This window comes from Oncorhynchus clarkii, chromosome 5, assembly GCF_045791955.1.
Source record: "Oncorhynchus clarkii lewisi isolate Uvic-CL-2024 chromosome 5, UVic_Ocla_1.0, whole genome shotgun sequence".
Taxonomy (NCBI): domain Eukaryota; kingdom Metazoa; phylum Chordata; class Actinopteri; order Salmoniformes; family Salmonidae; genus Oncorhynchus; species Oncorhynchus clarkii.
The window spans coordinates 55,113,546-55,138,417 of record NC_092151.1 but is presented as its reverse complement, the minus strand read 5'-3'; the positions used below and the strand labels follow the sequence as shown (position 1 = coordinate 55,138,417).

Sequence of the window (24,872 nt, the reverse complement as noted above, 5' to 3'; positions counted from 1 at the left end):
CAGAGTGCAGGAAGACCGGAGAGAGCATAAATAAAAGAGGCGAACGAGTGAGTAAAGGGATGAATCAGTGGGTCATGGTTGGGGAGTTAGTAGTTCTGTCCGACGTGATGGACGCTCAGGGAGGTGATGGGTGAAGTCAGCCTTGGCCTGAGGGCAGGGGAGCCAGTGAGATCACAGTGTGTGACTCTTCCTTTTTACATCCTGACCACCTCTTCACGCTTATGTTGAGTACTTTGGGTCTACATCATTTGGCACAAACAGGAGAAAAGTTTTTGAAATTGTAAACAACAAGGTATGGTCTATGCGACAGGTTGCTGTCCACGGTACTTCCTCTATTTCAAAAGGTTTTCTGTCATTTGTGTGTCATTTTACCCCAATGTGTGGCCATATTTGGTTGGCCAGCACCTGGGTCACATTTAATAAGCATTTTACAACCAGTTTGAACCTGACAATGGAAAAAGGGAACACAGTAGACCAAAAGGTCAAATAAAGATTCTACAAAACAAAATTCCACAAAACAAGCTTTCTGATTATTTTAGATATCGAGCAAGGAGCGATCGACTGTGCACACATTCCTCATAGTGTTAGCGAAAACATATGCAATTGTTTTAAGATGGTCATACCAAGGATCATTTAGCTACAGTATATATCATTTAGCTATATATCATTTAGCAATATAATATAATATAATATATATATAAACAATTATTTGATGAATTTGGATTTACTGCTATTACCCCATAGAAACACATTGAATAACAGTTTAATACATGGAAAAACAGTCAAAAACTGTTCGGACGCTACAGATGTTTTTTTGGGATGTCTCATGGTCTGACAAAACATGTAAAAAAACATATCTCTATCGTAAACATTTTGATCGGTATGTTTGCATTATGCTAATTATATTTCAATGCACGATTTCCCGTGAAAGTCAGAGGTATGCATGCTTTGCTTAAGCATCTCAAGATAAAACGTGTCCCAAAATTCATATGACAGCTAGACATAGAAGTAACACTGCTGCTGAACGATGGCACGTTCTGTGTGAAGCTCAGCGTGCTCGTTGTACTTCATGGCCTGTTCGGGTCTTTTGTTCACAGCTCAATCGAAAGCACTGCACTGTAACAGTGTATCAATATCAAGCCTAATGCAATTAGGAAACACAATTGGGTCAAATAGCTATGGTAACAGGTCTAATTGAATCGGTGTCAGTTTCTCAGTGCAGGGCCATCCGCTAGTGGGGATGCAGGATCGAAATCAATATGCTCTGCTTGCGTCAATGGCACAGGCTAATTTCATTGCATTTTTCTAGCATCATTAGCGCTCAGGCTAACCCCTGTGTGTTGCGTGTGTGTGTGTGGGGGTGGGAGCATGTTAAATGGTTACTGCATTGTGTGTGTGTGTGCAATGGTTAGTTCACTGCGTGTGTGTGTGTGTGTGTGTGTGTGTGTGTGTGTGTGTATAATGGTTAGTTTACTGCGTGTGTGTGTGTGTGATATGTTAAGTGTACCATATGGAGCACTCTGGGTCTGCATCAGTCCAGGGTTTTGGAGGCTCAGTATTTTCAATTTGGGGGCCATGAGGGACACAGGGGTCACTTTACTTCCACCATATACATGGCTGCTTCAACTCACTAGGACCCGCACCAGGTGGAGGAGGGGGCGGATGAAAGGGAGAGAAAGGGTAGGAATGTTTATTCATGCATTAACTGGGACTTTGAAAAGGGCCAAATCATCGGAACGGAACTGGCTAACCCAAATCCATATCTCAGGCACTAACAATGTAATTATACAACATACAGTATTGAGAGTACCTTTAGAAGAATGTGAAAACAAAACAAAAGCCAATGAATGGAAATGAAAAGCTAATCTCAATGCCTATTTATGTTTTGTTTTGTTCCTCTCACAGGGATTTGGCACAAACAAGCTTATTTCATTCCAGTCTTTTGGTTAATGAGTTCACTTAATGAGAACATCGGTGGGAGAGGAATTGTTCTTCCAATTAACAAACAATTAAGTGTGTGTTGCCTCTGGGATTTCTGGGAGGATGTGCAGGGGCAGAGGTCTAATGCGTGACAAACAACACGACAACAGGAGGTGAGACTGCATTCTGCAATTGCTTTCCAATGAAATTAGTTCTAACCAGCTGCTTAGTCATGTGAGCAAAAGGCAAGTTGCCAGATAACGACTCAAACAACTGGACCTCAGGTAGAATATAGTAAATTCTAGTAGGGACTTTGGTAATTTAGTTATGTTTTAGGTCAGGTTTTATTCCCATGTAAACAAAAATACATAAAACATTTCACTTTTCAATCTGGCAACACATTTTTTAAATTGTACATTCTGGCAACCAAAACGTCTGGCCTCTGTCCTTACCTTAGCGGTGTCTCCATGGTTACCCAGGTTTGATTTGGGATGTACCACCTCTGGGGTGGAGGTGGTGGTGGGGTTGGGTGTCCAGCCCTGGTTCCAGTCACTACAGCACAGCAATGGGTTCTTACTCTGCAGAGCCGCAAACGGGATTGCCTTCTGGCCCCCCTGGAGAAACACGACCACAAAACATTCGGGGGGGGGGGGTCAAAGGTCATACCTGCCGGGAGGTCAGGCAGCTCCTCCAATTGTTTGGCTTTTTTCCCGCCCACAAGGTTAGAGGTCTAAAAATATGGATTACTCAACTACTGCACTTTATATGCAAATCCTTGTTCCCTCCTTTCTTTGACAAAGTGACTGATATAACCCATTGGGATAGGTATAGGCAAGGATACCATTATCAGGCTTTCCCCGCTGTGTAAGAAGGTGATCACTTTTTGGAAAGGAGGAAGGAAGGACAAATTCCAACAGGGCCGCTAATTTATGTCACATCATTTTTGACAAATACAATCATTCTCTCCCTGCACATCATGAGACTGTGGACTTTTAATATATTTTAACTGCAGTGGGCTAAATCAGGGTCACACGGAGTGTTTCATGGTAGTCTTAACCAAATTCTTTGTAGTCTTCAACAAAAGTATACACCTCACACACTTGCTCATGCACTTAAAAGAAAAAAGACACCTGTACCATGTCAGATAATAGTTGAAACGTATTAAATACTGAGTTTACCTCCCAGCATTACACTTTATATACATCCCAGAAGACTGAAATATAGCAAAACCGTTTGACATAGAAACGGCAGATTTTTTGGCTTAAAAAAAAAAAAAAACGTGTATCAATTAGGAAAGATATTAATAATATTCCACCAATGAGGCCACTAGAGGGCAATTTTTTTTTCGAACAATTGCGAAAATCAAAACAGATCTAAAGCTGAAAACGCCTCCAAATGTTTTAATTGATAAGGATTCCCATTGGCTGATGCCCATGGCAAACCGCTAGTCTTACTGGGGTCTGACACAAAACAAAAAAGTAATTACAGACAAAATACTTCACGGTTGACATGCACTTGAAACACTGCAAACTTAAATGCACGACAACAAAACCCATGTCTGTTAATAACCAGCCTCCAGCCTAGCCCCAGACCTCTACACAGTACAGTGTCCATAAGGGGAGGATGATGCTCTCCCTCCTTCTCTCCCCCCCCCCCCCCCCCCCCCCCCCCTCTCTCTCTGTGGGTGGGGAGGGAGTGTGGCAGTAATTCACTTAGGGAGGAGCTGGAGAGCTAAAGCTGGAGCGGGGCCGCTGCTACCATCTCTGGGGCTGCTCTGCCTGAGCCTCCTCTACTCTGATAAGGGCTGTTATGTGGACAGTGTTGGAGGAAGAGGAGGAGAGAATGCTATAGTTATTGAGAGAGAGGGGGATAGATGGAGAGTTGTCTGTGTGTTTGTGTGTGTGTCAGTCTGTGTGTGTGTGTGCGTGTGTGTGTGTGTGTGTGTGTGTGTGTGTGTGTGTGTGTGTGTGTGTGTGTGCGTGTGCTTGAGAGAGAGGCGAGTTGTTCTGTACCGCGTGTGAGTGGGAAGGGGAGCTCTTAGGCTGGGGTTGGATGATGGCGTGGTGGGGAGTGGTGCTGGTGGTGGCGTCGGGGCAAGGCTCCAGGGTGGGGTCTTCGTCCTCTATTTCCATCCCCTCGTCGAACACGCCTTCGCCCAGAAAGAAGCTCACGGGGTTGAACTGGCCACGCAGCTGAGAGGAGGGATCGGATGAAGAGGTTATGAGAGATTGCATTGGATCATTGAATGGGAAACGTTTGTGTTTGTATGACTACACCTGTGTGTCTGTACACCTACAGTGTGTGTGTGTGTGCTAGCATGTGTGCGCTAACATGTGTAATCTGTGAATGTAGTGTGTAGCGTGTGTGACCGACTGCTGCGCTGACGGCGGGGGCGCAGCTGAGCCCATGGCCCCGTGGCCCTGCAGGGCGCTGTGGATGTACACATCCTTCTGGGTGTGTCTGTCGCACAGGAAGAGCTGCAGGAAGCCGGCGTGGTCGCTGTGCAGGTTCACCACCAGGGTGCGCTCCGGCTGCCCTGGGAGGAGAGAGAGAACACAAAGGGCGTGGGTTAAAGCTGTTCTTAGACCAGTCTGTATGTATCAAAGTCAGAGGAGGTGTGCTGGAATAGGATTTGTTTTCGATTAAATGGAAGGGGGGGGGGGGGGGGGTCTGATCCTAGGTCAGTACTAATACTCTGAGACACTATATGAATTAATTAATGAACACGGGCCCAGTGATGGGAATGTCAGTCATGGTAGATTGTGTAAATGGTAGCATATTAGGTCTTACACTGAAAGGCTTGATTCCAGCCAGCGATGAGGGGACTGCTTGTGCCGGGAGCTCTGAGTAACACAACCTGAGAGGGAGAGAATCAACACATGGTGAGACCAGAGATGCAAACAGTCACTTCAAATAAAAGGACTACATTTTAAGGCTGTTGATTAGTCTGGGCAAGAGTAAAGAATAGATTGGCTACATCCCGTGACACCCTATTCCCTTTTAAGTGCACTGCATGTCCGGTCTTCTCAGATCAAAACAAGTGCCTAGGGGTTGGTTGTGGACAGGGGCTCCGTCCCAAACGGCACCCTATTCCCTATGTAGTGCACTTCTTTTGAGCAGAGCAATAGGGTGCCATTTGGTCCCAGCCAGGCCCTGCTTGAGGTGGGCAACAAACGGTGGACAACAAGCGTGGTAGAACCAGATGCCCTGGGGGCACCACGCGGCACACCTGGCAGGGTCGCACGTAGCGCTCAGACAGGTGTAGTAGCTCCTGGAAGGAGGGAAGGAAGGATGGATAGAGAGGGAAGAAGGGAGAGGAAAGATGAAGAGAGGGAGGGAAAGAGGAAGGGAGAAAACGAGAGGGCATCACCAAAACCGTAGGATCTCAATAGCTTCCTTCCCTTTTCTCCTGTCCTTCATCTGCACTGGTCTGAAAACAGTTGAAATAGTTGAGCCCAATATGGTGGACTCCTACTACATATGAGCAGTTATGGCAAATTCATACAGAATAATGCAATTGGACTACATGTCTATGACTACAACTCCCACCCACAACTCCCTAATCCTCCAGTCTAGCTGAGGGCTGTTGCGGTCGTTGTTGTCGTTCACCTCATCTCGATCATCCTGTTCTCCAGGGCGCAGGACTCCTGGTTCTCGTCAAAGCAGATGTAGAAGTGTGAAAGCGACTCCACGTGCTCCACAAGCACAGACACCAGCTCCCGGGGGCCCCTGGACGTGGGGGTCCTCAGGCTCTGGGCTCGCAATAGCGTCCGGGGGCACCACCGCCCAGTGCCGACACCGCACCGAGCCGTAAATGTCCACCATCTGAGTGAGCGGAGCAGCCACACACATAATATGTGTGTCCACACATGACATTACGTATGTAATATGACGCATACACAAACACATATGGACCGTTGTGAGATGCTGGGATATGTAAACGGGGCGACATTTTCTGTCCACAAAACTGCAGCAATTGCGTAGGCTTTCATCTTTCATTCTTTCCCAGCACTACTTTATTGGAAGTTTTAGAACTAGGTTGGACACACTTAGCTGCCCTTTGCCTCAACACACCAGTTAGGTTGTATTCATTAGGGCACACCGCAGCCAAATGTTTTGCAACAGACAACAGGCATTTCTGATTGGACCAGGTAGTCCAATCAGACCTGGTTGTTGTGGCACGTGGTGCCCAGGGGCATGATGGATGTTCATGACCATCATCCAGTGGTTGCCCTCGTCGCCCGCCACTGTCCGCGGGTAGAGTGTGTCGCTTGGGGCGCCCACGGAAGCTCAGGAAGCCGCTCTGGACCACTGGCAGCTCCTTCCTAAACACCCCTGAGGGTCAACCGAGGGTCGAAAGGTCAAAGCAACAGGGAAATGGACAGTGGTTGCGGCACATCGGAAAGAAGAGCTACTTTGCAATTTGAAAGACGCTCAATGATTAGGATTATTTATTAGCCATTTGTTAGGATGCAGGCATTCGCACGGGAAAGTGATTATTTGTCTGTGTAAAAGGAAACAGGGGACATGGAACGTAAATCCTTCATGACCTTGTATTCTGCAGGGAGATCATGGCTGAATATTCGCTCGCTGTTTTGAGCTACAACCTATAGGGGGATCTCCATGTGTTAGAAAGTCTTAGTCTTTCTGAATGATAGACTTGGCTCTTGGGTGAGGTTGGAGACTGAGTGGACTGACCTGGTGTAGCTTGGGCTTCAGTCGTGGACTGACCGTGCCCGCAAGCCCATTCTCCAGAATACGCTGCCTAAGCTCCTCCTCCAGCTGCACAGGCCAATCAAAGCAGGCAATACATGACAAGAGGGAGGGGCTACATTACATTTGTTACCACTCTTCCCTACAGCTATTCAGAAGTTCTTTCGATTCTCTAAAAATCGTGACATAATTTGCTCTCCAAAGCTTCGCAAACACAGACGCCAATTACAGCATTTGTTTGTTTTGTCGATGTTATAGACCTGAATGTTACATTGGAGTGCTTTGCACCCAATCAAAAACAAGCTCAAGGGGGGAAACTATTTATACGCTGTTGAAAACACATCACAGAGGTAAAGGCAGCAGCACACACATCCTGATGACACGCTTCTGAAACGGTTGTCTGTTCTGGCTGGGCTCAGGCTCAGATTGGCTCCATTGGCTGTGAGCCCTGGTGCCTCTCTGGGCCGTCAGGGACTGCAGCCTCGGGGAGTGGTGCCACATGATTCTGAGTACTGGACACTATGGTGGGGTTTTCTACCGGGACTGGATTTCATACACGGACAGGTCAATACAGAAAAACATTTCCGTCATGACAAGGGAGAGATGACTAGTTTGAATATAATGCACCTATGATGAAGAGACTACTCCGACTCTACCATTCAATACTACACTCGACATTTTACTGAAAATAGCGTGAATAAATTGTGAACCGAAACATTTCAGAAGTAGTCGCAAAGTGTTCGCCACGGGTGCGTTTGACGGGCATGTGCTTTGCAGGACGCTTTGAATGGATACATGCAATGCGCAGTGTACTTGAGTAGAAATTCAATCAATTCAATTCTACAATCTGCCAACCAACCTGGGTTTGTCTGTTTTGTCTGTCATCGGCCTTACTACTGGAACCGTTGGGAATGTCTACTTCGGGGGGGGGGGGGGGGAGAGTTGTTTTTTTGGTCCGGTCCTCATCAGTGGCGCCACCTCCACCCCCCTGAGGGACAGCAGGGAGCCCATCTGGCTCTGTGTGACCGCCACCAGGCCGTTGGCCGCTGCCAGCATCTCGGCGGTGGAGTAGAAGCCGTAGTTGGTAACACGTAAAGGGAAGTCATAGCGGAAGGCAAAGGCGGTCTCCAGCTCCGACAGGCCCACGGCCCCTTGGGAGAGCAGCTGGCGGAGTTGGGCAGGCAGGGCCGGGGGAGTGTGGCCGAGCCAGGGCAGGGCCATGGGGCTGTGCTGCTGGTAGCATGGGGAGAAGAAGCCCACACCAACACGCCAGGGCCTTGTTGGCGTTGTGCTGCCTGGCCACCAACTCCACGATGCCTCTGGTGTCGAGAGAGATAGGTTGGTCTGCTGAGTTTAGAAGGGAACGGAATTGACATCTGTGTTGTACAACGATCTCTGTGCTCAGCTTCTCAGACTCCTCATACGGCATACTACACTCAAGGAAGAACCAAAAATGTTAACTCCATAAACATGAAAACAATCGCATGATATGTGCCAAAACATTATAACTTCATAAGCCAAAGATGGGACTCCTGCTCAGTATTACTCATCCTTCAACACCAAGTTGCAATCTCCCAGACAGTCAATGTACGTCAGGCATCTCCCGGATCAAGTCCAGCACTTTGCGGAAGCCAAGGGTCCTCAGGGGAACAGGGTGGCCCAGAATGTTGACGTAGTCCCGACTCAGCTGATCTGGGGTCAGGCCCTGCTTGGCTGAGATGAGCAGGGAGCGCACATCATTCTTTAGGCACGAGAGCAGCTGCTCCTGGGTCATTCTGTCAACTGTCGGACAGAGAGCGGGGGAGGGAGAGAGAGAGAGAGGAGGGGTATGAGAGTAAATAAGTGGGGAGTGGGGTGTTGGAATGCAATATTCTGAATGTTTCTTGAATGTTTGAATATTTAAGTGAATGTCTATCCCATTTAAAAGTAACCAATGCATTTTCTCAACAATGACACTTGGAAATGTGCAAAGAATCCACCCCCACTGTCCACCATTGGACCCAGAGCCATCTAAATATATGGCTCGAACTGTACCTAATTAGGCCTACAACAGGTGCAATTTGACTTAGAGAAAAAAACTGAATAATGCATCTGAACAACATTACCCACTGGGCACACACTGGTTGAATCAACGTTGTTTCCAGGTCATTTCAAAGAAATGAACTATAGCAGCAGCATAGCACCTCTCTCCATTAAATATAGGCGGTTGACGTCAACAACCCTAATCAAATATTCCAAAAAAGTATTCAAATAACGAGATGTATCCACCAATCCAGAGAGAGGAATAGGCGAGAGCTTAATAGCCCGCCGTTCCCGCTCTGTGGACAACAAATCCCAGTGTTAGGGTGGAGACATAGGTCTCTCACCATTATATCCAAAATCTCTGACAGGAGCTAGCTACATTTGTCTGAGGCGAAGCTAATCGTTGCACAAGTCATACAGTTGTTAAGATAGCTAGCTGCTTAGGCACCTATTTATTTTGTCTTCAAAACCCATTTGGCTTGTTCACATCCAATTACTAGTCTCAAAGCATGTTTTGTTCAAAAACTATGCAACAGAAAGAAAAAAGAGAATGGCTTTTACACACTTCAGTCAGACCCATTTTCTCTTAAAAGACAGCCACTGCACGCGCAAGCATGGCGACAGAATACGCATCTTAGTCGGTGAATTGATTATAAACTGGGTGGTTCGAGCCCTGAATGCTGACTGGCTGAAAGCCGTGGTATATCAGACCGTATACCACGGATATGACAAGACATTTATATTTACTGTTCTAATTATACCACAACCCCTCGTGCCTTATTGCTTAATGAACCCTCTTCTGGCCAGGGCAGTGATCCAGGGAAGTTACTGGAAGTGATCAAAAGTGATTACACACAATTACAACAATTGATACGAAAATGTATACAATTATTATATTAAAACAATTAATACAAACCCATAAAATGGTGTGAGATTCCTTAAAAGCTTTAGCAATAATAATAAATAGTATTTAATAATAATTTAATAAACATCTGAAATGCAGACTATTCAGTCATCTTCTAATTATATCTAATAATGTCTAATCAACTGAAATACTTTGTTTCTTGCAGACCTAGCCAGGCCTTATGAGAATAACTGCAGCAAGGAAAATGTAGGTCAAATGGTTCATTTACAGTCTAATTAAATTGTGTCTGGGAGGATGTGTGTCTTTCCTGTACAGAAAAATATGGGGAAACTGACTGATCAGCTTTTTGGAAAAGAGACAAACATCTGAGTCTGCACATTCCCAACAGTGACTCCCCAAGCACACAGATCTACAAGGTTGTCTTATTTCCAATGACAATCCTCACATATTCATCTCACATTACTGGCTATGATGTCAACAGGACAAGAACGACAACTTATATTTCAAATGCCTTTCCAAAAGATGACAGTTTTTCTATCTATGTCATGTTAATAGGGTTTCAAGTTATAGGCCTACACTGTGTGTGTGTGTGTGTGTGTGTGTGTGTGTGTGTGTGTGTGTGTGTGTGTGTGTGTGTGTGTGTGTGTGTGTGTGTGTGTGTGTGTGTGTGTGTGTGCATGCGAGAGCCGGCGCCAGTAGGGAGGAAGGATAAACAGCAAAAGACAACAAGTATTGCCAACTATCAGCCCTTGTCATAGGCTTGTCGTAGGTGATTGCGGCTGAGGAAGAGAAGGGCAGTTGAAACCACCACTAGCTTTGGGTTGGATGCTTCTTCTCATCACAGAGATTCCAAGAGGGATGGAGAAACGTCCGGAGTCAGCTTCCCCTCGCCGCACTCCGCGAGCAGGGAGGGTGGCTAAGAGAGAACATTCTAGGTCTCCGACTTCCAGGGGCCGCCATCACAAGGGCACCAAGACAGTGAGGCTCCCTGAGGAACATGAGAAGAGAGAGGGGCCAAAAAGGGATACCCGGGAGGCAGAGACCAACGGAGAGGCGGATAAAGAGATAGACAGGCCAGTCAAGTCCACGTCTACTGTTGTGGATGTGGATAATGTGAGAGAGAAAGAGAGGGGAGAGGAGAACGAGGAGTTCATGGCGCTACTAGAGAGTGAATGGCAGGAGGAAGGTAAGACATGTTTCTAAACATCAATATTTGGACCCCTATTCGCAAAGCATCGTAGGGTAGGAATACGGGTCTAGGAACAGTTTTACCTTTGCAGTCATAATGAATAAGAGAGAGGGGGGTGGTCTCTCCTACTCTGAGACTCTTTTGAATATGGGACCTGGTCTTTGATTTTAAATGATGATATATTTGATAAGGACATTAGCTTACTGTGAGTGTGAATCGTGGTATTTGTCATCACCAGGCGTGAAGCCGAGGAGTCTTGGAGTGTGTGAGTGGCTACTCATGGTGTTGGCTCTAACCCTGGTCATTCTGTTCTTTCCCATCTCCATCTGGTTCTGTGTGAAGGTAAGGATGTTCTACCTCCATTACATAGACAACACAGAACGAAAGGGGATGCCTAGTCAGTTGCACAACTGAATTTGTTTTCAGCATTTAACCCAACCCCTCTGAATCAGAGAGGTGCGGGGGGCTGCCTTAATTGACATCCATGTCATCGGTGCCTGGGGAGCAGTTGTTGTTGGGGGTTAACTGCCTTGATCAAGGGCAGAATGGTTTGGGGATACCTGCCGCTCACATGACACAGTATAACAACGTGATGATGACTGTGTAAAAAATGTTCAAGCAATATTGCAGAGTTGGACATCACTCACCAAATGGTAGATTTCTATAGTGTAGAATGAAGGCACAGTATCTGGTGAATGACGACATTTACAAGGATTCAGCACCCCCATTTTTTTTGGTAAGAATAGTATCAACTTTGGAGTGAAAATGTGTGATCTGTTATGTTTCATTGAACGACACAGTGGGCTGTCTTTCTGTGTGTTATTCCGTTATGGCAAAGTCTTGATTGACAGCTCGTCACTATGTTGACTGACAGGTTGTGAGGGAGCATGAAAGAGCTGTGATCTTCAGACTGGGTCACCTACTGCGAGGGAGACCCAGGGGACCAGGTTTGTGCTTGTTATTATATTACTTGAGGACTCGTTCGATGAGTCATTCATAGTGTTTAAAGCGTAATGGGATTGTCTTAGGGACACACATAGGGGGTTACTCATAAAATGGTATGACAGGAAAATGTCACGTCTGGCACGTTTTTTCAAACATGAAAGAATTGTCTTGTGCTAGGTACGAGGCATGCATCAAACAATCTCTGAATTTCTGAAATGGATTTGAAAAGGCAATTAACATTTTACACAGCGCAAGTCCTGTGAACAAGCCCTGTAGCCCACATGCTTATCAAACTGTGCGTGTCCATGACACCGTGTGTAAAAAAATATCCTCCAATCTCTCTCTACTGTATGTCCATTCGGGACCAAGGTCTACTTTTCTACCTCCCACTACTCGATGTTTTCCAGAAAGTGGACATCCGTCTAAAAATGCTCAAGGTCCCAGCTCACACGGTACGGTAACTCCTCTGACAGCCTACAGAAAAAACTACAATCTACATCAAATATTCCCCCCAAAATTCCTCTGAGCATGAATCTTTTACTGCTGCAATGTGTGTGTTTCTTCCTGTGTGTGTGTGTGTGTGTGTGTGTGTGTGTGTGTGTGTGTGTGTGTGTGTGTGTGTGTGTGTGTGTGTGTGTGTGTGTGTGTGTGTGTGTGTGTGTGTGTGTGTGTGTGTGTGTGTGTGTGTGTGTGTGCGTGTGTGCGTGCGTGCGTGCGTGTCCAGGTGGTGACCAAGGATCTGGTGAGCACGGAGCTGAGCGCGGTGTGTTACTACCGTATAGAGAATGTGGCTCTGTGCAGCACGGCCCTGTCGGGTGTGAGTGCGGTGCTGCAGGCCCTGGTACAGGTGGCAGACAGAGACGTTCTTGCCCACCACGACTTCACCCACATCCTGCTAGACAGGAAGAGGATCGCCCAGGAGATCCAGGTACATAACCTGTTGTACAGTCTTTGTAATGGTCTGTATATTGACAAGACCTGGGTTCAAATGCTATTTGAATTTGTCTTTGCTCTAACCTAGAATGCCAAATGGGTAGGGTTTGGACTATCTAATTGTTCCATTAAGTCAGGCAAGCTCAATCAAGCACAGACAAAGTATTTTAAATGATTTCCAATATTATTTGAACCCAGGTGGGATATTGATATTTGATATTGACAATGGTTATTTGTGGAATTTGGTATTGAGCGGCGTAAAATCACATGGATTGTCCAGGAATTTGAATGGATGGTGGAGTATGAATCATTCTGCTCTTTACATCTCAATCTACAGGTGGCTATCGATTCTGTAGCTTGTCAGTGGGGGATCAAGGTGGAGAGAGCAGAAATGTAAGACTTTCATCGGGGGCTCATTTACATACAGGCATTTGTAACATTTCCGAAACAAGACGAGGCAACGAGTGTCGTAAGCGAATGTTTAAAGAACACGATGCATGTTGGAATGGCCAACTTGTGTCTTCACCTGCTGACGTGTGTGTGTGCTTTTCACCGTGTTCATTTCAGAGAGGATCTTTCTCTCCCCATTGAGCTGCAGCAAAGCCTAGCGGCAGAGGCTGAGGCTAAGAGACAAGCCCAAATCAAGGTATGTCATCAGTTTTTTTGGTGTGTATGTGTACAATGGGAAAGGGGGGATACCTAGTCAGTTGTACAACTGAATGCATTCAACTGAAATGTGTCTTCTGTATTTAAGCCATTCAAGCCTACACACACACACACACACACACACACACACGTATATGTGTGTGCGCGTGCGTTGGCAGGAACGCATGTCAGAAGGGAGGTAGGATAAACAGTAAAAGCGAAACAACAAGCGTTGCCAACCTGGGACCCTTGACCTCTAACCCTAGGCTCCCCTCCTCCCTGTTCTGTAGGTGATTGCAGCAGAGGGAGAGAGGGCAGCCTGCGAGGCTCTGAAGGCATCTCTGGACTCCCTCTCTGGTTCCCCGGCCGCCATCCACCTCCGTCTCCTCCAGCTGCTACACACCCTCCGCACCGAACGCCCAGCACTGGTCCTCACCCTCCCCTCGGACCTCCTCACCCTGCCCCGTGACCCCTCACCCTTAACCTTACCCACCCCAGCTCCAAACCTGGCTCCAACCAGTCCCATCCCAAAAGGGGGAGAAACCAAAGAGGAGCGGAAGACTGACTCGCCGATGATGTAGTAGACAGAGAGAAAGGGAAGCATCTTAATTCGGGTGCCTCTCAATTGTCTGAAGTGGCTGCACTGGTCTAAAGAGCTGTGTGGTGGGTACCAGGGAACCTGATTCTACCACTCCAGTTCTTTCCTATCAGTGCTGATGAAGTGAAGGAAGCAGAGTAGGCCACTTGAGATTATTGATATGCACCCCTCATATCAGACTGAAGAAGTGTGTAAATCTTATTCGGTGATTGTTTTGTTTTTTCCTCTGTAAAGTAATGTTAGTCAGTATAGAGATGAGTGTTTTTATTGTATCATTTATACAATAAACTGATGACACACTCCACCTAAATTTAGACAGTGTGAGGGTAAATAGGGTCCATAATAAATCAATAATAATGATAATAATATTGTTTAAAAAAAGGAACCATACAGCATGTTTCACACCATTTAAATGTTTGTATTTTTATTTCAACCTTTAACTTGGCAAGTCAGTTAAGAACAAATTCTGACAAATTCTTACCAGTAAGCCTGTAGGACATGATTGCTTAACAAATAGCATGCAAATGACAGAACAACAACAAAAAATACAAATTATTAAATACTGTTGAATGCCCAGACATGTGCTCCTCAGACTTCACTGTGCATTAATTTGTCAAATACAGGGGAGCCGAGTTCCCATTACCTCTAAAACTACTGTACTGTTTTCAAGGTTCAGCGTTTCTTGGGCTTGGTGTGTTTGGGGCTAGTCTCAGGCCTCTGACTCACTGTTTTGGGTTCAGGGGTGGACACATTTGACTTAAAAAAAACACTGCCACAGACTTCTTGCAAATTGTATAGATGAGTGTCCAAATCGCAAATCCAACAGTGTTGACCTACAGATGTAGGATCTTAATTTGATCAGCCTGCTGCAGGAGAACCTTCCTGCAAAGCAGGAGATTTAAAACGTGTAGTGTATTTGAGGTTTAAAAAGGCTGAAGTTTGTCATTTCCACGTTGAAATTCAAGACATAATTTCCCCTTGTGTCAAATGTATCAACCCCTACAAAAATGTCCAGTAATTATAATCCACATAATAATTCACATTTCCTGTTGCTGCAGGATTATTTGCCCCCTGTTAGCGAACTGGCTCAAATTAAGATCCTACAATCCTATGGTATTGACCTAGCAACTGAGGTGTGTCTCGGTGTTGACCTACCTTTGGCGTCCAGGCAGGGCCTGCCCTGTAGCAGTCTCTACAGATCCTGGATCTTCTCCAGCGCTGCCTGGAGGGCCTCCTCTGGCTTTAGGGCCCGCTCCTCTGCACTCTGGGCCTGGGCCTCAACCCCACTGACACACACACAACTGACAAACACAATTAAGTATACAGTTGTGTACATTATAGTTGCGGAAAAGGCTTTTGTGACAAACTATTACGAGTGCAAGTGAAGCACTTTACAAGAGACAACCAAATGTGTGTGTGTGTTTTTAATGTAATACTCCAGTAATAATCCTTCGATGGGAGATACAGAGTGCTGAGGGAGTGTGAACCCTCAATAAAGACCAATAACTTACAGTAACTTGTGCTGCAGAATCCCCACTGTAGCCAGGGCATCAAAGGCACTGCTGTGTGTGGATGAGCCACCATGACTCCAGTCTGCCAGAGGCCAAACAAAGAAGATTTGGACGGAATGCATGTCTTGCTACATCAATGTTTTCACAATGAAACAAGGCACACAGGACCCCATCCAGCTGAATAGTATCCTCCCCCGAGGGTTTGCTCAATGATGTTACCATCATGGCCTATCAGATTGATAATAGAGCTGGCTAGTGAGCACTCCATGGGTCCTCCGCCTCCACCTGCTGGTCAACAATAGGTATTGCAGACAAATTCCAAAACTGCAGTCGATGATCCACAACCTAAACTTTTATATTTTTTTATTTAACAAGACACTATATGACCAAAAGTATGTGGACACCTGCTCATTGAACAGCTCATTTCATTAATGTTGAGTTGGTCCCCCCTTTGCTGCTACAACAGCCTCAACTCTTCGGGGGAGGCTTTCCACTAGATGTTGGGCGATTAGGCCTGGCTTGCAGTCGGCATTCCAAATCATACCAAAGGTGTTCGATGAGGTTGAGGTCAGGACTCTGTGCAGGCCAGTCAAATTCTTCCACACCGATCTCGACAAACCATTTCTGTATGAACCTCGCTTTGTGTATGGGGGTACTGTCATGCTGAAACAGGAAAGGGCCTCCCCCAACCTGTACAGAATTGTCTAGAATGTCATTGTAGGCTGTAACGTTAAGATTTCCCTTAACTGGAACTTTACCATTGGCACTATGCATTGGGGCAGGTAGCGTTCTCCTGGCATCCGCCAAACCCAGATTTGTCCATTGGATTGCCAGATGATGAAGCGTGATTCATCACTTCAGAGAACGCATTTCTACTGCTCCAGAGTCCAATGGCAGCGAGCTTTACACCACTACAGCCGGTGCTTGGCATTGCGCATGGTGATCTTAGGCTTGTTTGCGGCTGCTCGGCCATGGAAACACATTTCATCATCCTCCCGACAAACAGTTATTGTGCTGACATTACTTCCGGAGGATGTTTGGAACTCAGTAGTGAGTGTTGCAACCGAGGACAGATGATTTTTACATTTTACACGCTACACGTTTCAGCACTCGGCGGTCCCCGTTCTGTGAGCTTGTGTTGGCCTTCCACTTTGCGGCTGAGCCGTTGTTGCTCCTTGAGATTTCCACTACACAATAACAGCACTTACAGTTGACTGGAGCAGCTCTAGCAGGGCAGAAATTGGACAAACTGACTTGTTGAATAGGTGGCATCCTATGACGGTGCCACGTTGAAAGTCACTGAGCTCTTCAGTAAGGACATTCTACTGCCAACGTTTGTCTGTGGAGATTGCATGGCTGTGTGCACGATTTTATACACCTGACAGCAACGGGCGTGGCTGAAATAACCGAATCCACTAATTTGAAGGGGTGTCCACATACTTTTGTATGTATAGTGTACTTCTGGCTCTGGACTTCATTCATTTTGAATGAAAATAAGTGAAGGGTGAAGTTGCCCCTAGGCCTAGACCTTGAGTCAGTTTAGCATTTACCAATTAATGATTACGGTTAGGAGAAGCTGATCCTAGATCTGCACCTAGGGGAAATCTCACCGCAGAGCTGGAAGATGCAAATGACTAGCATTAATAATAATAATCATTATTAGAATTAGTACAGTAATAATAATAATCATTAATATGAATAATAATAATCATTATTAGAATTAGTACAGTAATAATAATAATCATTAATATTAATAATAATAATTATTATTATTATTTGTTGAGCACCTCTCAGATACTGAACATGGCTAGTTTTGTTGCAAATCTTTTTAGTATTCTTTGGAAAATTGGTCACCATGTGACTGACCTCAGTTAATTGGTCACCATGTGACTGACCTCAGCTAATTGGTCACCATGTGACTGACCTCAGTTAATTGGTCACCATGTGACTGCCCTCAGTTAATTGGTCACCATGTGACTGACCTCAGTTAATTGGTCACCATGTGACTGCCCTCAGTTAATTGGTCACCATGTGACTGACCTCAGTTAATTGGTCACCATGTGACTGCCCTCAGTTAATTGGTCACCATGTGACTGCCCTCAGTTAATTGGTCACCATGTGACTGCCCTCAGTTAATTGGTCACCATGTGACTGCCCTCAGTTAATTGGTCACCATGTGACCTCAGTTAATTGGTCACCATATGACTGCCCTCAGTTAATTGGTCAGCATGTGACCTCAGCTAATTGGTCACCATGTAAACTCAGTTAATTGGATCTGCACCTCATCTCTCATTTTGCACCTCATCTTCTTCAAAAGCCTCTAGTGGATACACTGCTACACTGCAGCTAGGTTCATCTAGTGATATCATTATTCTGTATATCACATCAACCAAAAACCTGTGATGCTTCAAATGTTCAAATGACACCCCCACTGGTTGCAAGCTGGTTGAATCCACGTAATTTCAACAAAATAATTATAGTATATATTATTTCCTGATGATTTGAAAGAATTCATCAATTGTGAAATTAAAATGTTTAACCTAAATACAATGTAAAAAAATCACTGAATTTGCGTCAGTGCCTAGTGGGATGGTATTTTCATTTTGAGTGGCTAACTGCAAGGTAGAGAGGGACCACAGTAAAAGGATTATCACAGGCTCACTAGAGATCATATGCTGGGCAATGGGGGACGCAGTTCAGTGTGACGCACAGCTCCACGAAACTGCCCTTCACGTCAGACAACAGGATCTGACAGGACTCCATCCAATCGCCACACTCCCTCTGAGCAGCATAAACACGCACGCACGCGCGCACACACACACACACACACACACACACACACACACACACACACACACACACACACACACACACACACACACACACACACACACACACACACACACACACACACACACACACACACACACACACACACACAGAGTCTCTGTTGACTCTTTTTGTAGATCAGGTCTGTTCATTTACTCCACTGAAGCTTATTGTCCAAAGGACACCCAGGTATTTGTATTGAGCTTATTGTCCAAAGGACACCCAGGTATTTGTATTGAGCTTATTGTCCAAAGGACACCCAGGTATTTGTATTGAGCTTATTGTCCAAAGGACACCCAGGTATTTGTATTGAAGCTTATTGTCCAAAGGACACCCAGGTATTTGTATTGAGCTTATTGTCCAAAGGACACCCAGGTATTTGTATTGAGCTTATTGTCCAAAGGACACCCAGGTATTTGTATTGAGCTTATTGTCCAAAGGACACCCAGGTATTTGTATTGAGCTTATTGTCCAAAGGACACCCAGGTATTTGTATTGAGCTTATTGTCCAAAGGACACCCAGGTATTTGTATTGAGCTTATTGTCCAAAGGACACCCAGGTATTTGTATTGAGCTTCTTGTCCAAAGGACACCCAGGTATTTGTATTGAGCTTATTGTCCAAAGGACACCCAGGTATTTGTATTGAGCTTATTGTCCAAAGGACACCCAGGTATTTGTATTGAAGCTTATTGTCAAAAGGACACTCAGGTATTTGTATTGAGCTTATTGTCCAAAGGACACTCAGGTATTTGTATTCCTCTACAATCTCTATATTCTGACCTCTGATAGATGTTGGAGAGGTAGAAGTTGTACACTTCCTGAAGTCTATGCACATCTCTTTGGTCTTGTTGGTACTGAGGACCAATTGTGATTCGTCACACCACTCTACAAAGTCATCTAGGACCGGGCCATGATGTTCCTGTCTAATCAAGGCACTGTCATCAGCGAACTTAACTAGGTGTCTGTCAGGATGGGAACTAGTACAACTATTAGTGTACAAGATGTACAGGAGTGGGGACAAAACACATCCCTGAGGAGAGCCTGTGTTGGAATTGCGTATGTCCGACAAGTGGGGACGTATTTTGACTCGCTCTGAGTGTTGGCTCAGGAAGTCCAACAGCCACAAAACCAGCCCCCCATCTAAGGAGAAGTCCTATATGAGTCTCTGTGCCAGAATGTAGGGCTGGATTGTGTTGAAGGCAGAAGAAAAGTCAACAAACAGAACCCTAACATGGGATTTGGCACCTTCTAGATGTCTATAGACCATGTTAAGGAGGGTAAGAATGGCATCATCAACTCCTCTGCTTGGCTGATAGGCAAACTGAAATGGGTCAAGAAGCTTCTGGGTGAAGCTGAGAATATGACTTTTCACAAGTTTCTCAAGGCATTTCATTACTAAGGATGTCAAGGCGGCAGGGCGGTAGTCATTCAGCACAGAGGGATTAGATGCTTTAGGAATTGGTATAATTATTGAGTTTTTCCACAATACTGGCACGTGTTGCTGGTCGAGTGAGGATTGGAAAATGTCTGTAAAAACACCGGCCAGTTGTTCAGCACAGTGCTGTAACCCACTCATTTTGTCTGGGCTTTTGTGTGTGTTACACCCCCTGAGCAACTTTAGAACCTCAGACTGTTGGACAACAACTCTCTCAAACATTTGCATTGATGCTTCCATTTGTTTAACCTCCGACACAAAGTTGTCTGATTCAAATCTTGAGAAGGAAGAATTCAGTTCATTAGCCATGTTCTGGCCCTCATATCTCCCAAGGTCAGCACAGATTTTTCCCCTGCCTATGTGAGGGGCACTAGCCATGTATTTAATCCCTTAGATGCGCACACACACACACACACACACACACACACACACACACACACACACACACACACACACACACACACACACACACACACACACACACACACACACACACACACACACACACACAGAGCTTAGCGTTCACATCCTTGAGTGCCAAACACTGATAATGGTAGGACCCCTGTTAGCATGCTGTACATAGAAAGTCTGGGTGCGGGGCGTATGTGCCGGAGGCGGAGGCCTTATCGACCAACTCCAGGAACTGGTTCAGTAGCTTTACACGGCGGCATATTTGGAGAAGTTGTTCAGTTTCTGGGAGAGGTTCTTGGCGCCAGGGAAAACCTCCATAATGACGGTGGTGTGGGGTCCCGCCGGCAAGAGGGCTCGCTCCCGGTCGTCACAGTGGTCCGGCACTATCTGGGGGAGCAGGTTCACCATCCAGCGAGTCAGAGCCGCGTGGATGGAGTTCACCTGGAAACCCAGGGGCGTGGACATTATGTAAGGGAGATAATTAGTCTGTCCCAAATGGCGCCCTATTCCCCTTTGTACTACCTTTGACCAGGGGCCCAATCTTCCGTTGATTCATCCCTCCTGTAGAATTCATTGCTTTACCTTGATGTCCTGTTTATAAAGTATGAGTTGCCTCGGCGATAGAAAATAACTTAATTGCCTTCAGACAGAATGATATGGTAAATTGCATTTCTCCCTTGTCGCTAAATTATAGTTCCTTGTTGATTAAAAATAAACAAGTGGTGCCCCTTTTAATTTAACATGGCATATTCTTTTTTTAATTTTTTGTAATATTACCCCCTTTGCCTCCCCAATTTCGTGATGTCCAATTGCGATCCAATTATGATCTTGTCTCATCGCTACAACTCCCCAACGTGCTCGGGAGAGGCGAAGGTCGAGTTATGCATCCTCTGAAACATGACCCGACAAGCCACGCTTCTCAACACCCGCTCGCTTAACCCGGAAGCCAGCTGCACCAATGTGTCAGAAAAAACACTGTTCAACTGAAAACCGAAGTCAGCTTGCAGGCGCCCGGCCTGCCACAAGGAGTCGCTAGAGCGCGATGAGCCAAGTAAAGCCCCACCGGCCAAACCCTCATGAACCACTCAGCATGAAAGGGGAAAAAATGTAATTCTCTGATCTGGTGGAAATGTCATAAAAAAGGCCTACCTGATTACTTCCTATCCCTTGAGCAAGGCACTTAACCCAAATTGCTCCTGTAAGTCAGTCTGGATAAGAGCGTCTGCTGAATGACTAAAATTATCAAATGTAATGTGAATGCATGCCTGTGTCTGCCAGTGTGTAGTACACAGTGTTTGTTTCACCCAATACCCAAAGTCTCCCTGCATATTTTTTTATATTTTTTGTTATTTATTACAAAGAACACAAGAAAGGGGTAACATTAAAGTATTACAACATGGACAAACAATACAGTGTGCATGATAGTGATATACAATATATGTCATAGTTTCCTTTTTCATGATCACAATCTTGTGAAATCCGAACCCTCCAAGATCCCCCCCCCCCCCCCAAGAACCCTCCAATGCACCAACAACTAAGAGAACTAAAGAGAAAAAAGGAAAAGACAGAGGAAAACAGCAAAAAACAAGGCAAAAAAATGAAAACAACTGAAATCATAACAGCAATGCCAACTGTATATGTTTGTATATGTGTGCATGTCTGGCACTATTACATGTGTGTGTGTGTATTTGTATGTTTTTATTTGAATGAGAGTGTGTGTATATACATGTGTACAAACACCTGCACGGCATCAGCCTCAGGCAAACCGGCATAAGTTGTAAAAACACTTCCACTTAGTGTCATTCAAATGTACTTTTATTATGTTATTTGGACTTTTTTCCCCCCTTTATCTTTTGACCATCGTTCTCTTTCTCACACAGCAACTCCACTTCCACTTGTCTCCAGTTCCACATACTAACCCTCAGCTTCCCTCAGCCCATACCATCTATCTCTCTCACACAGCAACTCCACTCCCACTTGTCTCCAATTCCCCATCCCAACCCTCAGCTTCCCTCAGCCCATCCCATCTATCTCTGCTGGTCACCCTCAGCCCATCCCATCTATCTCTGCTGGTCACCCTCAGCCCATCCCATCTATCTCTGCTGGTCACCCTCAGCCCATCCCATCTATCTCTGCTGGTCACCCTCAGCCCATCCCATCTATCTCTGCTGGCCACCCACTTCGTGTTTCTACGCAACACATATCTTTCAACTATGTTATGATGTTTAACGTACAATTTCAATCTATCTAATCGAATAGAATCTACAGACTGCGTGTTGAAGATAAATACTTTTACTAAGAGTATTAGTGTATTAGAAATTGACTGACCCGGTCTCTCCAGATCTCCTAACAGTACTATTTCTAGGGTAAATTTTAGATCAGTGCTATGCATTTTCATCCATTCCTGAACCTGAGACCAGAAACAGGCTACCTGAGGACAATACCAAAATAAATGGTCTATTGATTCTGTATCCTCACAACAACATCTGCAGAGCTCTCCCTGCATATTTAGGTTGACTGTGAATGGAAGCTTGACACCAACTGATGTCTCTCTCTCTCTCTCTCCCTCTCACTTAAATGACAAGGATGTGCACACATTTGTAATCCTGTCTACACTCAGAGGAATAGCTTTTGATCGGTGTTATAGCTTTTATGTCCTTCAACCAAGATATGGTGGAGTCAGGCAGTCAGCCATCATTCCACTGCTTCTACTCTGTGTCATATGCCAAAGAATAGGCTAGGAACCATCCAGGTAGGTCTGGAACAGTATGCGGTTGAGTTCAGGTAGGAATGGAACAATATGGTTGAGTTCAGGTAGGTCTGGAACAATATGGGGTTGAGTTCAGGTAGGTCTGGAACAATATGGTTGAGTTCAGGTAGGTCTGGAACAATATGGGGTTGAGTTCAGGTAGGTCAGGAACAATATGGTTGAGTTCAGGTAGGTCTGGAACAATATGGGGTTGAGTTCAGGTAGGTCTGAAACAATATGGTTGAGTTCAGGTAGGTCTGGAACAATATGGGGTTGAGTTCAGGTAGGTCAGGAACAATATGGTTGAGTTCAGGTAGGTCTGGAACAATATGGGGTTGAGTTCAGGTAGGTCTGGAACAATATGTTTGAGTTCAGGTAGGTCAGGAACAATATGGTTGAGTTCAGGTAGGTCTGGAACTACATGGTTGGGTTCAGGTAGGTCAGGAACAACATGGTTGGGTTCAGGTAGGTCAGGAACAACATGGTTGAGTTCAGGTAGGTCTGGAACAATATGGGGTTGAATTCAGGTAGGTGTGGAACAGAATGGGGTTGAATTCAGGTAGGTCTGGAACAATATGGGGTTGAATTCAGGTAGGTCTGGAACAATATGGTTGAGTTCAGGTAGGTCTGGAACTACATGGTTGGGTTCAGGTAGGTCAGGAACAACATGGTTGGGTTCAGGTAGGTCAGGAACAACATGGTTGAGTTCAGGTAGGTCTGGAACAATATGGGGTTGAATTCAGGTAGGTGTGGAACAGAATGGGGTTGAATTCAGGTAGGTCTGGAACAATATGGGGTTGAATTCAGGTAGGTCTGGAACAACATGGTTGAGTTCAGGTAGGTCTGGAACAACATGGTTGAGTTCAGGTAGGTCTGAAACAACATGGTTGAGTTCAGGTAGGTCAGGAACAACATGGTTGAGTTCAGGTAGGTCTGGAACAACATGGTTGAGTTCAGGTAGGTCTGGAACAACATGGTTGAGTTCAGGTAGGTCTGGAACAACATGGTTGAGTTCAGGTAGGTCTGGAACAACATGGTTGAGTTCAGGTAGGTCTGGAACAACATGGTTGGTTTCAGGTAGGTCTGGAACAACATGGTTGGTTTCAGGTAGGTCTGGAACAACATGGTTGGTTTCAGGTAGGTCTGGAACAGTAGTGTGTGTCTAGTGTGTGAATGGTTGCGTGTAAAAGTTAAGTCCCTAAGCACTGATCTAAAGTCAGGCTGGGAAGAGGCCTGGAATACAGCCAAGCCATCTATTGATATTAGAACTGCTGGGAGTACGTCTGTGTGTGCTACTTTAGAGGCCCACGGACAAAACAGTTCCTTCCTCACTCTCCTCTTGTTCCTCTGATCTGATCTCATAGAATTCACCGGTCTTTTCCAACTCAGGTGTTTGACAACAGCTGATCGGGGAGATACGTTGACACGCTGCACCAGAATGAATGAATGGCGAGAGTCAACACAATGGAGCATTAGACGACTCATTCTGACTGCTGTATCAACAATAAAGAAAAACCCTTGAATGAGTAGGTGTCCAAATGTTTGACTGGTTATGGCTTTATCACCGTGTAGTGGGCCTACAATACAGTCCTCAAACGTGAATTGCCATTAAATCTAGAAACAATGGAGATGTATACTACTCCGCTTTGTTATGCATTGAGCTATAAATGTGCATGTTGAATTAGGTATAAACTGGGTGGTTCGAGCCCTGAATGCTGATTGGCTGACAGCTGTGGTATATCAGACCGTATACCACAGGTATGACAAAACATGTATTTTTAGTGCTGCAACTACATTGGTAACCAGTTTATAATAGCAATAAGGCACCTCAGGGGTTTGTGGTACATGGCCAATATACCACGGCTAAGGGTTGTCCAGGCGTTGCGTAGTGCCTAGGAACAGCCCTTAGCCGTGGTATATTGGCCATATACCACATCTCCTCAGGACTTATTGCTAAAGTATAACATTTAAGGAACTCCAAGACAAGGTAAAAAATGGTATTTCGTGAACTTCAATGGAATATTATGTTAAGCCTAAAATAAATATGCTATTAACTTCAGAAAAACTAACACGTTTGGAAATTGCGGAACATTGTAATGTTTGGTG

The 24,872-nt window shown here is 45.3% G+C and overlaps 1 protein-coding gene and 1 pseudogene across 1 annotated transcript; one reads left to right on the top strand and one right to left on the bottom strand.

Annotated features, from left to right (window-relative positions):
• Window positions 1-996: 996 nt before the first annotated feature.
• Window positions 997-8,407, bottom strand: LOC139409718 (tudor domain-containing protein 5-like; annotated as a pseudogene).
• Window positions 8,408-10,345: 1,938 nt separating this feature from the next.
• On the top strand, window positions 10,346-13,892 carry LOC139409717 (NPHS2 stomatin family member, podocin). The gene is made up of 8 exons (XM_071155116.1): window positions 10,346-10,706; window positions 10,948-11,051; window positions 11,584-11,656; window positions 12,024-12,106; window positions 12,379-12,582; window positions 12,925-12,980; window positions 13,155-13,233; window positions 13,523-13,892. The coding sequence occupies exons 1-8, from the start codon at window positions 10,346-10,348 to the stop codon at window positions 13,811-13,813; spliced, it is 1,251 nt and encodes a 416-aa protein (XP_071011217.1). The 3' UTR covers window positions 13,814-13,892.
• Window positions 13,893-24,872: the final 10,980 nt, after the last annotated feature.